This window comes from Nestor notabilis, unplaced genomic scaffold (genome assembly GCF_000696875.1).
Source record: "Nestor notabilis isolate BGI_N333 unplaced genomic scaffold, ASM69687v1 scaffold2641, whole genome shotgun sequence".
NCBI lineage: Eukaryota > Metazoa > Chordata > Aves > Psittaciformes > Psittacidae > Nestor > Nestor notabilis.
The window spans coordinates 60173-76771 of record NW_009913274.1 but is presented as its reverse complement, the minus strand read 5'-3'; the positions used below and the strand labels follow the sequence as shown (position 1 = coordinate 76771).

General features: G+C 38.9%; 1 protein-coding gene across 1 annotated transcript in view; it reads right to left on the bottom strand.

The window, feature by feature from the left end:
• Window positions 1-16177, bottom strand: part of PHEX (phosphate regulating endopeptidase homolog, X-linked) — a gene marked incomplete at its 3' end in the record, with an annotated part of 40116 nt that extends 23939 nt beyond the window's left edge. The window contains exons 1-3 of the mRNA XM_010023127.1: window positions 16066-16177; window positions 11894-11962; window positions 9293-9454 (exon numbers count right to left, since the gene is read on the bottom strand). Coding sequence (XP_010021429.1) covers window positions 9293-9454; window positions 11894-11962; window positions 16066-16177 — 343 coding nt within the window. The remainder of the gene's footprint in view (window positions 1-9292; window positions 9455-11893; window positions 11963-16065) is intronic.
• Window positions 16178-16599: the final 422 nt, after the last annotated feature.

Genomic DNA, 16599 nt, shown 5'->3' with positions numbered 1-16599 from the left:
CTTAAGAGTAGAGAAAAACCTACTCAAAGCTTGATTTGATTTCCAAAATCAAACTAAGCACACAACACTTGTGTGCAGAATGTCACTCCCTGAGGTCCCTGAGCCGTAAGTAAATCATGATTAATCTAGTCTTCATTTAGAATGTCTAAACCTTAAATCCCATATTTTCTTCACACTAAAGAGCTATGGCAAAAGGGTTCCTGAAAAGCAACCATAACCCCTAAAACTAAGTAGCAAACTCCACTTGTTCCATTAGTGGTATCTAAGGAGTCCAACTGCGCCATGAAGGCACTGCCTTTTCTTCAAACTCCTGCTGCACTGGATTTAAAAAGTCAAGTTTAGTACAGTTCACAGAGCAGTGATTTGGCCAGGATGCCAAAGGGCACACAAAAAAACTTCAGAACCATGCTGCTGTTACAGAAATCACAGCTAGACAGATATATAGTCTTAATTACAGCAATAGGAGCTTGCATATTCCAAAAGTGTTTATTTCAGATGATTTTGAGTCAGCTGACATTCATTTAGAGTATTTGGTTTCCAATTTCTTTTTTTCAGAGCCTGAAGTCAAGCAAGGGAGAGCTGACAATGGTAAGTTTTATGGATGAAGGCCTATGAGAGGCACAATGTTCTACCTCAAAATAAAAAGCACTGACCACGGCATCTAAATATTATTCACCAGACCATCATGATCACTTGACCAATGGTAACTTCTCTGTCTTGCTACGTGCAAATACAACTTCAATACACTGCAACACAAGCAGTCCAGGTTACAAGATCATCCAAAATCTGATACATATATTTTTATTCTCATCAGTTTTAAAACCTGACCCCTATAGCTGGAGAGAGGTATAGAGGGGAGGATGAAGAAAATATATATATATGTGTGTGTGTGTGTGTGTGTGTATGCATTCTAAAAGGAAGTGACAGACTTAACTGACATATTTCAAAGCTGTACGTATTTCTTGGGAACAAGACAAGTATAGTCAAGCCAAGATTATTCTTAGAGTTAAATCTGTTCCCTTAGAGCACTCTCCTGAAAAAGACATGGACATCTGCTGCTGTAGGTTGCCAGGTTTAATGTTTCAGTACAACTTTATCCCTCTTCGCAGATTTATTAGCACAGGTCAGACTCCCACACTAATGCACCTGCCCAGCTTCCATTTCAGAGCTGCTTTGCATCCGGAAGCCTGGGGAGAAGAGCAGAGCAAGTTCTCGCTTGCCTGGAAAACACCACAAACCTCAGTGCAGGGTGCAGAAGCCTACTTACAGCTCTTCTGACACCAGTGTAACTCAACTTCAAATACATAATTTCAAGGCCAGATTAAATTCTCTCATGTCTTTAAAACACAAGTTGTTCTGAGAATTTCTCCTGCTATGCAACTTTAGTGTATAGTACAACTGATTTCCTCTATTAACAATTGATAGCAGTATTTGGTTTTTGAGGCTTCCCTAAAATACAAACTAACCTAAATTTATCTATTTTTTTCGTAAACTACCAGTTCTGCTAATCATTCTGCAGTGCTTCTTGCTACTTCAGGTGTCTGGTATGTCTGACATGCCTCCATGTCTCCAGTCTGACATGTACAGTCTGGAGTCCTCATCTCCACCAGGCTCTTTATAATAGGTGAGCTGCAAATGATTGGTTTTTAAATAAAACTTCGTTTCCAGGATTCCAAAAAAGAAAATACACTGTTGAAAGATGTAATTTACACTCCCTCACAACTAAAATGACAAACAATGAAAATTTTTCTCACCACTGTAGTTAAAGAATTTTTAAAAATACCCTACTGACATTAAGGCTGTTCCTCCTCTTTCTTTTCCTTCTTGGCTGTAAACATTGCTCAGTTTCAGAGGACTAGAAGGGAAGCACTCAGAGCCTAATGCACTACAAAAATTATTTAAATGCATTTTATAAACACCTATTTTGAATTTCTAATGTGGTATGGTCCAGATTTCTCTAGTGTTTGCTAAATATATACATGGAAAAACAAACTAACATCAAAGGCTTGCAAAAATCTTTCTCCATATGTTTAAAACTATCCTTGCCTAAATAAAGCTTTTCCCTTTGAATCTAAAATAAAATCAAATACATAGTAAATACACTTTTCTAGTGCTTATAATGTAGCTTTTAAATTTTACCAAAATATATATTATTTCCACTTTCATATATTTTGTGTTCCCTCCTTAATCAGCCTTCTGCTACTTTCTTACATTTTTCCCCTCAGTTCCCCATAATCAGGTCACCAGAATCATCTTACCGGAATACATAAGAACTCAATCACTCCAAGCAACTTTCATAAAAGCAAATTCCTTGTTCACACAGGAATATGAAATAATGCAGGGTACTAGACACAACGCAGATTATCCTACCACCTGTCATATTCTATCTTCCCACCTCTTTTGAAGGCAGTAGCAGACAGGATGCCAATGAATGGGGTTGTTGGTCCCTTTTGGAAGGTCTTTTTTACACAGCCTCAGATATGCCTTAAAATATAATAATTTCCATATTTTAAACCATTAAATTTTTGGTTTGTTGGTTGAGTGGGGTTTTGTTGTTCTTTTTTTTTCAATAAAAGCTACTGGTGTATTCTGAAGCTCCAGAAGCTCATTCCTCAGAATTGTCTTTGTGGAGCTGATGCCTTAATCTAGGCCTGCCTTGTTTTGATAAACTCTGTCTATCCCACCCCTTCTTTTATTTTGTGGGTTTGGGGGGCAGGGTTCTTTGTTTTGTTGGGTTTTTCTTAAAGGCATTTAATGAGGTTAAACACATCATTAATCAATTAAGGCAAACGTGGTTTGTGTTTGACACAATTAATGCCCATAAACCTATTTCTTGATGGCAGTGGCCATGTCACCATGGATAGGCTAGTGAATCTTGAAAATAACCAGCCCATCGTTACTAATTCCTCTGACATTCTGACAGAACATTTAATCATTATGAATTAATTTTGCATTAATGAGGATGTAATTAATATGCATGTTCACAGGAATTCATGAAGGTTTAGCAATTAATTCGTATATGTCCCCAGGTAACATAAATCAAGTAGATCAAACAAATGTTCCCAAACAGCAGTCTCATGAAAGGAAATATTTATGCTATAATATGCTACATTTACAGAAACTGACCCAACTAATATGCTGACATTTATGGGTTCCCCTCACCCCTTGAGAAGACTTTGTCCAATCCTTTTCTTGAATATCCATTTTGGCAGTATTGAAGTTCTCATAGAAATGGCATTCAAACAGCTGTGCTTACCTAAGTGCTTCCTAATGCTGCTCAGTGCCCAAATATACAGTGCATATCCTACATGACAATGCTGTTTGTTTCCAGTTTCAGCATTTTGTAAATTCTCTGAGTTTGTATATGAAAAGATAAGCACATCATGTGAGTTCCTCAAAAAGTCAACTAATATAACTGTACACAAACTGCAACAAAACCAAAAATCATCTTATGGGGATATGAGAGCCTCTATTCATAAATCTAATTTCAATAATGTCTTAATCCTTTGAGCAATATTTACCTTTCCTTTACCCTGTCCCTCTAGCCTCCCAGTATTATGCTATAGGGGATAACACATGTCATTATAATATTAGGCACAAGAGTTTAAACTGCGTTTAAACAAGAAGATTACAAGATCTCCAATTGTTACAATATAGGTGGAGCTCCATACTAAATGGCAGCATTAGGTTTACTTTATTAATTAAGACTTTCAACACATGCTTGTGTAATTATTTTTGTTACTCAGAAAATGGTAATCAGATGTGGGGGGTTGCTATACCTTCCAAGGTATGAATCCTCTTTCTGCAAATGTATTTTGAAATTCAGTATCTGCAGATATAAACATGTCATCATTCTGCAGGCAACAGCCAAAACAGAGGTTCACTGTAAATCCAGGGGAAATGTGCTGCATGTGGAACTGCAGCATGCTGTAAGCCCCACTCCCATTCCAGTGCAGGGCCCTGGATGCCATTCTGGTCTCCCAGCAAGGGAGATGTTGTGGGAATCCTGTGGCTCAGTTACTGTGCTTCCTTTAAACCTCATTTAGGAACCAAAATTATCTCCTTTCTATACTCATGGTTTCCCAAAATCACCCATTACAAATACAGCTTTCATTCTGAGCAGCCACAAAGCCTGGAAAAAGTTCTGACTTCTCCACCTTTGACTCAGGTACTTCATTTTAACAAGAAGCTATCAACTTTTTGCCCAGAGAGATTTAGCCAACTTGTGCCACTTATGTTTTCTCGTACATTTAAATGAATAAGCCACTACAGGAAAGATCTGGACTACCGAGAAAAAAATAAATGTCTGCACCATTGAAAAGAGATCCATTTGTGGTAGAAAAGATCAAGCAAAATCGCATTATGCATTGTTGCTGATCGCAGCTATCTTGTTATCCAGGAGCAGCTATCCAACAAGAAGATACTGGAGGCAATAACATAAATGCCCTCTGACTTTTGGGGATTTGTTTTGGGTTTTTTTTACTGTTGGTATTCTCCCTTTCTGCTTGGGACAGGTCTCAAACAGATACCTCTGAAGGAAAAAACCACAAGACAGGTGAGCTAATGCAGAAACCTAGGGATGGGTATCAGCATCTACGTTACAGATTTCATGGGCCACATCCAAGCAATCCCAGTGGTCCCAGTTGAGCACCCATTGAAGAGTGGGAGAAGAGACAACAGCCCTAAAGAGACCTGCTGCACAGGGTTCTCCATGCAGGACAGCAGCCATTCAACACCAGCTTCTGGGATTTGTCTGAAAGGACTATGCTATGGCCAAACAGTATAAATTTCCACACTGAGAAATTTTCACCTTACTGGTTTTAGTTTAAAACCAATTTATTTTCTAGATAAAATCATTGCAGATTATCTTGGGAAAAGTTGCCTACACTGCCAGGTTATTTTGTTTGCTGTCTGTCTCATGTTCTTTAAAACCCACACACCATATCCTCCTAAAAGGCTCCATTTCTTTTTCTTTGCCACGTTGGAAATTCCTCACTTTAAATTGACTGTCATTCAGAAAACAGCCACACTAAAAAGCTTAGTGCAGCAAATTAGTCTGAATTAGGTCTCTCACCGGGCCAGGATCAGTATGGAGACCTAATCTGTAAACTGGTTTCCACAGACATAAATTTAAAAGACCTGGAAGACATGTTCACAAATGATTCACGTAATTCAAAGCAGCTCATTTGCAGTGCTGAGATTTAAGAATGTTTGTGTAGTTTGTTGGTTGGTTTTTTTTTTTTAATTTATTGCTTCCTGCATGGTCACTTGGGGGGGAAAAAAAAAAAAAAGGAAAAAAAACCCCCAGCTGTACATCATTGTTCTGCAGACTTCAGAGAAAGGAAAAGAAACTGCTTGGTTCACAATCAACATTCACCACAGGCAATAGGCACTGATTTACTTGCCTCAGACTTCCAGTTCTGAATTATTCACAAAAAGCCACTTGCATTTCAACAGTAAGACAATAGTGCTCCTAAACTCTTAATTAAGGTCACCAATCAAACTGGAAAAATTCAGCAGAAACACAAAGAGCTTTGCAGGAAATTTTATGGTAAGTGAAAAACATCTATTAACTCACAGAGACACTGCAATCTTGACCTGACATAAGGCTGAAACAGTTGCAGTTTGAGGTGGCTTTTGTTTATAAAACAGGTGCCAGAGTCAAAGCAATTTTTTCCATTTTGAAGGACTCCAAGAACTTCCTCAGAGGTCCATCAGCACTAAAACTGTTTGTGCTTAACCAGTGAGAGGCACTTTTTAACATGCCTGCAGTGTATCAGCAAATGAAAGGCTGTCTTCAAGTTAGGGGCAGTCTGGTCCCAACAGAAATGCTTAACTGGAAGCAGGAGTACTTCGGTCCAGGACAGTTCCATAAGGAACCAAAAATTTTAACCTAAATATTAGATGTCCATTATCTGGATCTGGGTCATAACTAACCCCCCAGGTATCTGCTTTTGACATATCTTTGGCTATCTACAGTTGTCTTCTGTGTATTTCTCCACAATACATGAAATCCTGCTGTTGATGATGTCTAAGGAGAGACTTACCACTGCTTTCACCAGGTTAGGATTTTATCCATTCTGTATAGCTAGGAGACCAAAGTGAGTTACGCATGTGATTTGTGGAGTCCTCTGAGAGCAGAAAAAGAAATCCAAGTGACTCTCAAAGGATGGAAAATAAATTAAAGAGAAAATTGTTGCATGATTTTAGTTTGAATCCATCCTAAAACAGCCAGAAAAAGCCATGGGAGCAATATATATATGACTGCCAGCTCATAGTCAAATCATCTACCAATTCTCCCACATCCTTCTCAGCTGAATTGCTCTCCATTAGGTCAGCCCCCAACCTGTACTGGTGCTTGGGATTCTTCCTTCCTAGGTGCAGTACCCTTCACTTACCCTTGTTGAACCTCATTAGGTTTCTCTCTGCCCAATTCTCCAGCTTATCAAGGTCCCGCTGAATGGCAGCACAGCCTGCTAAAGGACAGCACGGCTTTCAGGGGTATCAGCCACTTCCCCTAGCTTTGTATCATCAGCGAACTTGCTGAGGGTACATTCTAGCCCTTACCTAGGTCATTGATAAAGAAGTTGAATAAGACTGATACAGAAAATGTTCTGCCCTTTTCTGAAGCTGACACTTGCAAAGTCGTATGCTCTTGTGTGTCTGCAACCTCAAAAAAAAAAGGAAAAAGTCAAAAAAAGCTTTTCTCTCAAACCCAGTAACACTTAATGCAGGGTTCAGTACATTATACAGCTACACCTACCACTTTTTGGTAAGGCAAAACTAATTCTTACACTTGCTACCCACTATCAACTGGAAGATCTTCTGTAGGAATTGCCCCTCAACAAAAAATGAAGCTTCCAGAAGATTGAAGATACCCTTGTGTAACCAAGGCTGTACACAAGTCTTTGCACAAATATCTAAACTCCCTTTCTGCCTAAGGCTCAGGAAAATTCAGGGACCAGAAAAAGGATTGGATGTTCAAAAAATTTATTTTAAGTAACACCATTTTTTAATATAGTGCCTGAATAAATACTTCCATCTATATTACACCATCAGAGAATATCAAAAATGAAAAATGTGGCTTTCTGGCCAAGCCATGTTATCACTTGAAGATTAATAGTTTTCTTTAATGTGATAAATATTTCATAACACAGAACTTACGTAATAATCAGCTCTTTAAAGACTGGGGCTTTTTTCATCTACCGAATGTCAAACAGGGACATTTACAATGAAGTATATAGTTCCATTAAGGGTTCTTTAGGAAAGAGACATTAAATTGGCTTCCAAGATCTGGTCAGCCATATATATGTTTCTCTATGCACGAGTTCTTCATCTTGCTAAAACTTTTGATAGCAAAGTTTTGGTCACCAACAAATGAATAACTCAGTGTCAAGCTAGTTTATCGAGGTAACTCAAGTTGAAACACATACACAGAGGCTGAAGTTATGCCTTGCTATTTCAGGTACCAATACTGACATCCAACAGTTTGGTTTGTTTTTTTTTTTTCTTTTTCTTTTCCTTTTTTCATTACCAAGAATATATTTTGGAAAGTTTATTAAATAGAAAGCTAAGGAGAGGATGACAAATGTTAGACTAAATCAACTCCTCTACACCAACCAACGCTTCACATCTTTGTCCCTTTGCCATTGTAAGGAGCAGTTTAGGCCACATATTATCAGGCACTTCATTACACTCCTTTTTTGACACAGATTTTCCATTAAGCAAATACTTCTCACTTAGATGTCTCTTTCTTTGTCTTGTACTTTCCTAGCTATGGATTAGCAACTTCTAAAGAGACTGCAGTAAGAAAGCCATGTAAAAATGTGGCTTAGCATGATGTCCTTGATTAGGCTCTGTAAAAAGAGAAAATTAAGGATGAGAGTCACAGCTTGCTACTCTATATTCAATTAGGACTGGCTTCATTGTGGCTGTGGTTCGTGCAGGATGTGCAGTTATCTAATACAGCCTAATTCTGGCAGCAGAACAATTAGAATTCAAAACATAACTTAAAACAGGCTCTGGCAATATTTTTTTCCTTTGTGTGACTTCTTTCCTTCTGTGGCATCTTCAGCAGACTCACAACAGCAGACATCAGATTATATCCTATGCTGAGATTCCAAATTCATATTCTGAAACCGAACGCAGCTTTTAAAATACTTAATGGTGGAAAAATAGAATATAATATGGCAGAAGAAAGCAAGTGAAGAAGGGTTTTGATTCCCACACGTGCACATGTGTACGAAATCTAAGAGAAAAATAAATGCTATAATTAAGCACAGCATCCTGAAACTGACCTCTGTTCTGTGGTGAGCTCAAATCAAGCTCTTATGTCAACAATGTCCTCAAGGTGTGCAATGCTCAAGCAAACCACCAACAGTAATAAAACTTGAGCATCTCCCTTCCTTTGCATGACTCACTTTTAGCAAAGATTATAAGAATCTGGCAGGGTTTTCCTACCTAACAATAATCATCACCCTTTCTCCCCAGCTGGTCTGCACAGCTTCCTGATGAGGTGGCTGTGCTGCAGAGTATAGCACAAAGTCAAGTCACAGGCACATTAAAATACCTCTCTTCCTACACATTTCCCCGCCCCCCCCCGGGCTATTTTTGCCTCCAGACACACATTCTTAAGCAGCATTCTGTTTCACTGATGATAGCTGAGGTACCTCAATGGCACCTTGAACTGCAACATGAAGGAAACTCAATAGCCAAACAACCTCCATCTCCGGAAATCTGTAAATTGCCTCCAGCCAAGAGCTAGGTAAGAATACTGGAAAATATCACTCTAGTTTTGCCTTATTGTATTTTTTTCCTGCTATTGGCCACTGTTACACACAGAGTGCTGTCCTAGGCTGACGCTTGTCTGGGTCTGGGACATGATCTTAAGGTCCTTTCCAACCCTAACTATTCTATGATTCTATGAAATGTGAGTGCTGTGCTCCTGCACTCTGGTCTATCCATCTACTGCAAGGGGGAACGAGTTCAAATCCCCTAGCCTTTTCTTTTGGTATAAGGAGTATCCTTTTGTCCCTCTGTTCTTAACTGGCAGGGTTTTAACCAGCTGTATTCTTCCTCCCAAATTCTGTTTCTGTTATAACTCACTAGGTCTGAATGTCACTTTCAATAAAAAAACCAACAAGAATATATTTAAAAGAGAGCATCAAGTTGGGCTGTTGGATATTATCTAATGATCAGAAGGAAGCTTAGAGCCTTCATTCATTTCAAAATGAGCCCATTAACAAGTTACAGTAATAAGGCAACCAACCAATTTCAGTAATGACATACTTACCCTTTAGTTTGAGGTCTACATTGTGTCGCAGCCAAGGATAAACACCATAGTTTGACATGTCTTCAGGAATAGGGTGATTATATATCCAGCCATCACATGCAAATCGATAAAAGTTCTCACAAGGATCTACGGACTGATTTATCTTGCTTAGGATGACAGCAGCTGTAAACAAGACACCACATAGATTTTGTGGAACACTTTTTCCTAAACAGGGAATTCCACGAGGCCACGGTCCAGAAACAAGGATTAACATTTACCAGTCTCTGCAGCATGATGCTGACCTCACTTGCAAGCTAAGCCTTGCTGTTGTAGGACCGATGTTTGCCCTGATCTCCGTCATTTTTTAAACAGTACCAAGAATACCACCTAGCTTCTCTAGCACCTATCAGTGCCTACATGGGAAGTAAAAAACCACACAAAATATCTCCAGTGAATATTCCTGAATGCTGTATAGCAATGACCATGGAACAACTACAGGAATGTGAACTGCTGGAGCCAGACACTCACTGAAGACAGACTCTTCATTGTTGCCATGATAGAATTAATTGCCTGAGGAATTCAGTAGCATACATATCAATCAGATTGTAATTAGCATTCCAGAAATTATGCACTGTTTACCTTTAGCTGAATAGCTGCTCAAGAAAACAAATCAAGTTCTGATCTACCATTCACTGCAAAAGATAATTGTAATATTTTCAGCTACATTTTGTGACTTCATTCTTGCTAGTTCCTATTGCAGGTAAGACTGGTAAGAGAGAAATCAGTCTGACAAGCCAGAGACTTAATAGTTTTTGCGTATCTAATCATAGAATCATAAAATAATCTGGGTTGGAAGGGACCTTCAAAGGTCATCTGGTCCAACCCCCATTCAATGAGCAGACACATCTTCAAATAGATCAGGTTGCCCAGAACCACATCCAGCCTGTCCTTGAATGTCTCCAGGGGTGGCGCATCCACCACCTTTCTGAGCAACATGTTCCAGTGTTTCACCACCCCTGCTGTAAAAAATTTCTTCCTTGTATCTAGTGTAAGTCTACCCTCTTTTAGTTTAAAACCATTAGCCTTTTCATGCATTATGATGATTGTGCCATAAATCTACTGGGTTTAGTAACATGGAATATGTGGATACTGGATATTTTTTGGCTGAGTGACCATGTGTTTTGAGACTTAGCCAAATAACTGATTAAAAATCCTAGCAGTAATTCAGACAACTTTTACAGACTTTATGGTACTATTAGTAGCATCGAGTAACTTCTTCATACACTTAGAGTAAACCTTCCTACGATATTTCTACGTCTCAGCTGTAATTCTCACATTAGAAACTCTCAAACTGACTACACTGGAGACATTTTGGTCCTTGGTAATTTTCATTCACTCATGAAAAGCTTTCAGGGCAGGGCTCAGGTCTCGAGATGCTGTGTAGTCATTACACTGTGCACACTGAGCTAGAATAGGCAGGTCATGTAGGTGTTCAAGTCTGCCTTGGTGTAAAGTCCCAGCTCCTGCTGAGCTAACCAAAAATTCCATGTTATTTTGTGTGCACGTGAGAAGAAGAAAGCCAATTCAGATTTAAACTTAAGTGACATTTTTTTGTCATGAAGCTCAAAGTGAAGCCCTTACAGCTGTTTGGTTTGTTTGTTTTGGTTGGGGTTTTGGTAGTGATGATGTTTTGATTAGTCATCCCTCCTTACTTCGGTATTTGTATTCATTCAAGAATCAGCTGCAGAGCATGGTGCTCAGGGTGGCCAAGAGCATCGTCAGTGCAGTGCAGACCAGAAGCAGAATGGCATGCTGAGATCTACCAATTTTGCAATTTATAGAGTCCCACAGAATTTGTCAGGATTTCAAACACAAGCCAAACACCTCACAACATCAGCTTAAAATGGTTCATAATGGAAATAAATACTCTCATAAGTTCACACAATGTCCACTTTGTTTCCAACAAAACAGCTATAGGAGCAGGTTTCCAGATGTGGTAACTACTGTTTGGTCTTTATACTCAATGATAAGACTCTCACTGATACAGAGTGAGGAAAACTCTCAAAACTGACCAGTGCAAAACAGGTGTCTCTCAGGTCCTACCAATCCCAGCCCCTTTAGCTCACATTTAATACTAATAGATGTCCCAGCTCTATGAAGGTTATCACGTGTATCTCTGTGTGGGGAAAAAAGCCTGATGATATGGAATTAGCAGATTTTGAGTCACAGTCACCACATTACAATTGTGCAAGATCTCACCTTAAAGCACTTCTGTGCTTAGCAATTCACTTGCTAGTTTTCTGACTACTGGGAAGGAAACACCAAAATACACCTGAACTTTTTGTGTCTAATAAGAAAATAAATAAACCCTACAGGAAACTTTGAGTTAAGCTGGGTAGAATAGAGTTAAAATAATTTTAAACATTAATTTCAATTGCAGAATATAAACAGATCTTTAGCAACTTAAACAGTGACTCTCTAAAAAAATTGTTGGGCTTTTTTCCCCTCATTATTAATGACGATTTCTGAGTAAAATGTATCATGAAAAAAACTAAACAGTATAATTATCTCATGAACGTATTATAATTGTGATACAATAGAGAAGATGGAATTGTTGCTTACCAGCTTCAATGCATTCTGAAGTCAAACAGTACTGTTGCTTCGGCTGAAACTTTATAAGACCTTGACTAACTGCAAAATGGAAAACCATTATGAGATCATTTATAGTGAATTTTGACCATTGCAGCCAAATGTTGTGTACTTGATCATCCAAATGTCAGTGCAAGCTCTGGCCCTAATGCATTTCTGACTACATAGATTTAAAACAGTTAGAATTATATTACGGAAATAGTACAGCTTATAACAAAGACTTTTGCCCTCCTGTGCACCCTTTCTCTGCCTTTGCTCATAGGCAGCATGGAGCAAGGGCTGCCTCTCAGCATACGGTTTGCACAGCGCCTGGCACAACATTTCAGCCTTACTCACTGACACAATGCAGAAAATTAATCATAGTCACTACCATCCTCCAGAGATGCAACTTCTACAGCTGGCAGTGCAACATGGAGCAATCTAGCCACCTTCCACAGGGTGTCCACAGCTCCTCCTGAGCTGTGGGGCTCGCACTGCCCAGCAGCACCATGCTGCCCAGCACCACCAGCACCACCCAGTGCCAATGGGATGTTTTCAGGATCCCCTTATTCCAGGGCGGAATACACCAGTCAGCAATGGGCATAGGGATAGCTGTGGCTTATAAGGCACAGTGAAGTTTCTGTCTGAACTGTCTCCCAGAAGTACTATAACCGCAGTTGCTTCCAAAAACCTTGCTGACAAGAACTATGAAATTGTCAGTTAATTTTGCTCATCTTTTAAAAACTTGTATTACAGCTGCCACAGAAGCTTCATTGTGGACACTGCTGTCAGGCAGCAAATATGCAGATAATTGATACTTTGGATGAGGATGGGAGAATCCCAAGGGGTAATGAAATCAGACTCAGTAGATGTGTTCAGTAGACATAAAGAAATGTCTCATTACATTCGTTATCTTAATAAATTGGTCCATGGCAAAAATAAAAAATAAATTAAAACCAACAACAACGGAATGTATCAGGGTATTGTAACTTCACCAGCACTGATAATTATAAAGCAGTTTCTCGTGTGGTTATATACTGCTCAAAAGGGATAGGAAAATGTGAAATGGTATTCCAGCACAGGAAAATTTTACTATGAAAAAACTAAAGTAAGAGTTTAATCTCCTCCAGCCTCATAGCTTTAATGGCAATTAATGACAGAAATGGCTGGATTACAATCAGATTTACTCAGAAACTGAGAATGTAAAACTATGTCTGGGTATAACTTTACCAAAGCTTGTGTTGACGCAGTGAAACACAACACCTCAGCAACCTTTGTAAATTAGCCAAGAAATACATGAGATTTTGAAGCATGTAAAGATTGAAGAATAGTAAAAAATAAGAGATGTGGAGGTCTCCAAAACATGATTTTGAGCCACATGAAACACAAATAATGGATAATATGCATATCAATTAAGTGTTGCATTCCTCCTAACTCACCTTGTCTCTGCTTTAAATTTAGCCTTTTACAATCTGTCCAGGTCTTGAAAGTTTGCTAGATATTTTTTTCTTCCTAACAAAGCAGAGAAAGGAGACACCCAGGCACCATTTAATTCTTTTGCACTTGGTGGGAAGTTGAGGGAGAATGAAAAAGAACCAGTAGAGAATCTGAAGTAGCCCTCATAGTTTTGATGCTTATAAACAAAAGCAAAATACCATTTCAAATGGTTTTGTTCCATTTACGATATCACCATGACAGCAAATTAAAAACAATTCTTTGGCAGAAACATTTATCTTTTAATTAATGGCTAATATTGTTTGAAAATTTTTACTTGGTTTTGTTCTTGTACTTTGTTGTTGTTGTTAATAGAACTAACCACTACATTATTACCTACAGTTGTGGTTATAACACTCAGTGTCCCAGCTTCTTCCTTTATAAGCCTGTTTCCAGATTCTTAAGCAAATAAACATTGTAATTAAGTTCTCCTAAAAAATCTGGAAATAGAAAATACCAATAAGCAGACGCGAATAATGTGGATGTTACCATAATCTGAGAAATCCAGAGTCTACCAAGTCAGTAGGAGAGGTTACCGAATTGAAGTTCAAAGTTGCCTGACTTCTTTCCTGCCCAAGGGAACTGGAGAGTGAACTGCTTCCTTTTGCTCTGGCACTGGCTCCCAAGTAGGAGGTGGCTCCTCTCCTGCTACAGCCCACACCACCATTCAGAGATCTGCAGGCAGGACCTAGCCTGATGCCAAGTGACTCCCCTGGTAGCTCCCTGCCGGAGTCACAGCATGGCTACAGCTGGTAGGAGCAAGCAACAGTCAATAAAAATACATAATTCTCTCAGATTCCTTCTCAGAGTTGCAGGAACTATGAGAAATAAAACAAGAGAAGCGGGAGAAGACTACGTGTCGCTCCTCAATCTGGGAAATTGAAAGGAAACTGTTTCAGGTCTACCAGAAACAGCAAATTCTGTAAATTAAATTAAAACCAAAGAGGTCATTCTAAGGTGCATAAAATGTTGCACATGGCCAGTAATAACAGTCTCCTTTTCTACAGTTTAACAAATCTAAACAAGAGTTAAACTCAAACTTACAAACAAAACAGTGTCACAATGAAAATCCAAAACATTGCATTGATAAAATGTTGAGCCAAAGCAATTTAACTTTTTTCTTTTATTCTTTTGGTTGAAAACCTTGGACAATTCCCAAACAACTCCTACAAACATTTTTGTTGACCCATGGCCAGCATTTTTATTTTCTTAGCAGTTATGCCAATGAAAATTGTGACACTGGCTATGGAATAGACCTCAGCACACTTAGAAACTATATCTAAGAATTAATATATTTGCTTGAATTTTCATGTCTGGTCTATGGATAAAACAATTCTATTTCTGACAAGCTGTGGTGGTAAATGTCTATTGCTTTTTAGAAGCAACAAACAATCAATCTAGTGCTGAAAAAAAAAAAGGAAATAAGGTCTCTCCATTACCCTCTGATGTTTGATATTGTATTCTTGAGGTGAAAAACATTATTTTTCATTTAGAAACAATATTTTGCACTAGCAAGTTGAAGATTCAATCCTACTCATGTTTATAAAGAGTTCTGTTGAACCAAGTGGGGTTACTCACTTGTACACAAGTTACTTGCCTGCAAATGTTTGGAGATTTTGCTCTAGACCAGAAAAACACTAACTGAGTGCAACACTGGTGCTTTAAATATTTTACATAAAACCTAGCATAATTTTCTGTGTTGTGATGAAAAGTAAAACAGACCTTTTAAACATGATCACGAGATCATAAAGGATTGGAGGGAATCAAAAGATATGGTTAGAGGCTAAATTCCCTTCAGCCCTGGGAAATCTATGTTGTTCTGAAGAAATGAAGAGTTGGGCTGAATTATTCTGAGACAGTATCTGCCTCTGCAAGTTCTTACAGGATACAACACTGCTTTCTCTTCTTTTCTCTTCTTGGTGGCTCTGGCTTCATATATACTTCTTCACATCATTTTATAGGTGTAAGTGTATGTTTCCATGCGATACTCCAACAAAACCAATCTACAGATGAGTCCAAATCCCAGAAAAGAAAAACTAATTTCTTCTCTATTTCATCCAGTTACAGCTTATAAATCTGATCAAAATGTTTTAATCTCTTCCCGGATGCACTCTTTATGATTTTTGCAAAGACGACTTTGTAATTCATCATAGAAGAAGAGAAAGATCTAAAGAATGTGCAAGCATACGCACTATTGAAGCCTTCTACAGGAATTTTAGTCTAGCCCTAAATGAAAACCAAATGAAGGAAAACCCAAAAGATTCCATAAAATGTGTGCACTACAGATTCATTTTCAGGAAACAGAGAGTATTATTTCATATCGGTCACAATCTGTGCATTTGAAATCAGTATTACTGGTATGTGTAGTCTCACCCGTTTCTCCCTGTTCTGTGAAAGAACCCAATTCTGGCTAGAACATATTCAATTGAGTATCCAAACATAAATTCAGCACTCAGAAAGTTACATGAGCTCACATTGCATCTTCTAGCTCTAGTGTTTCCACAACAAATCCTTCTCCCGACACATTTCCATTTCAGCATAAATATAAAATGAGGAGAAAAGAAGAAGAGACTGAGATTTTCACCAAAACACATTGTGGAGCACAGATACCGGCATCAAGCAGCCAGGCTGGGGAGGGTTTCATTGAGGTTAGCCTCAACCTTTTCACTTACCCAAGAAAAGTGCAGTGCCAAGCACAACAGTGCCGCTCACAAAGAATCCGAGGGCAATCCGCGTGGCTTTGCTGGCTGCTCTCCTTGACTCAGGTACCGTTTCTCCTTCCATCGGGACGGCCTGAGACGTGCTTGCTCTTACAGAAGTCTGGGTTTCCTCTGCTGCTGTGGTATCAGTACTTCAGCTGTTCACAAACTGCACCCATGAGCGCTCCTCCTCCTCTCTCCTATTTACAACTCCAGGTTTCTGTCATGAACCATTTCCTAGGCACTTCCTGCTCTCTCCCTCTCAAAGGAAAATCACTCATAAAATAGTAGCTGTCTCCTACGTTTTCCTCTGACCAGGAGGAGGAAAGGCGAGTGGTGACCACTGAGTGTACAGCCCTTGCTGCCTGTAGAGCTGGTATGAGCCAATTGCTCAGCAGTCCCCCTTATCAAGGGCTCCAAACACAATGATTTCACGACGTTGCTGAACAGATGTTTTAGCTATTCAAACATATAGCTGTAAACCCCTTACAATCAAAGCAGGATTGC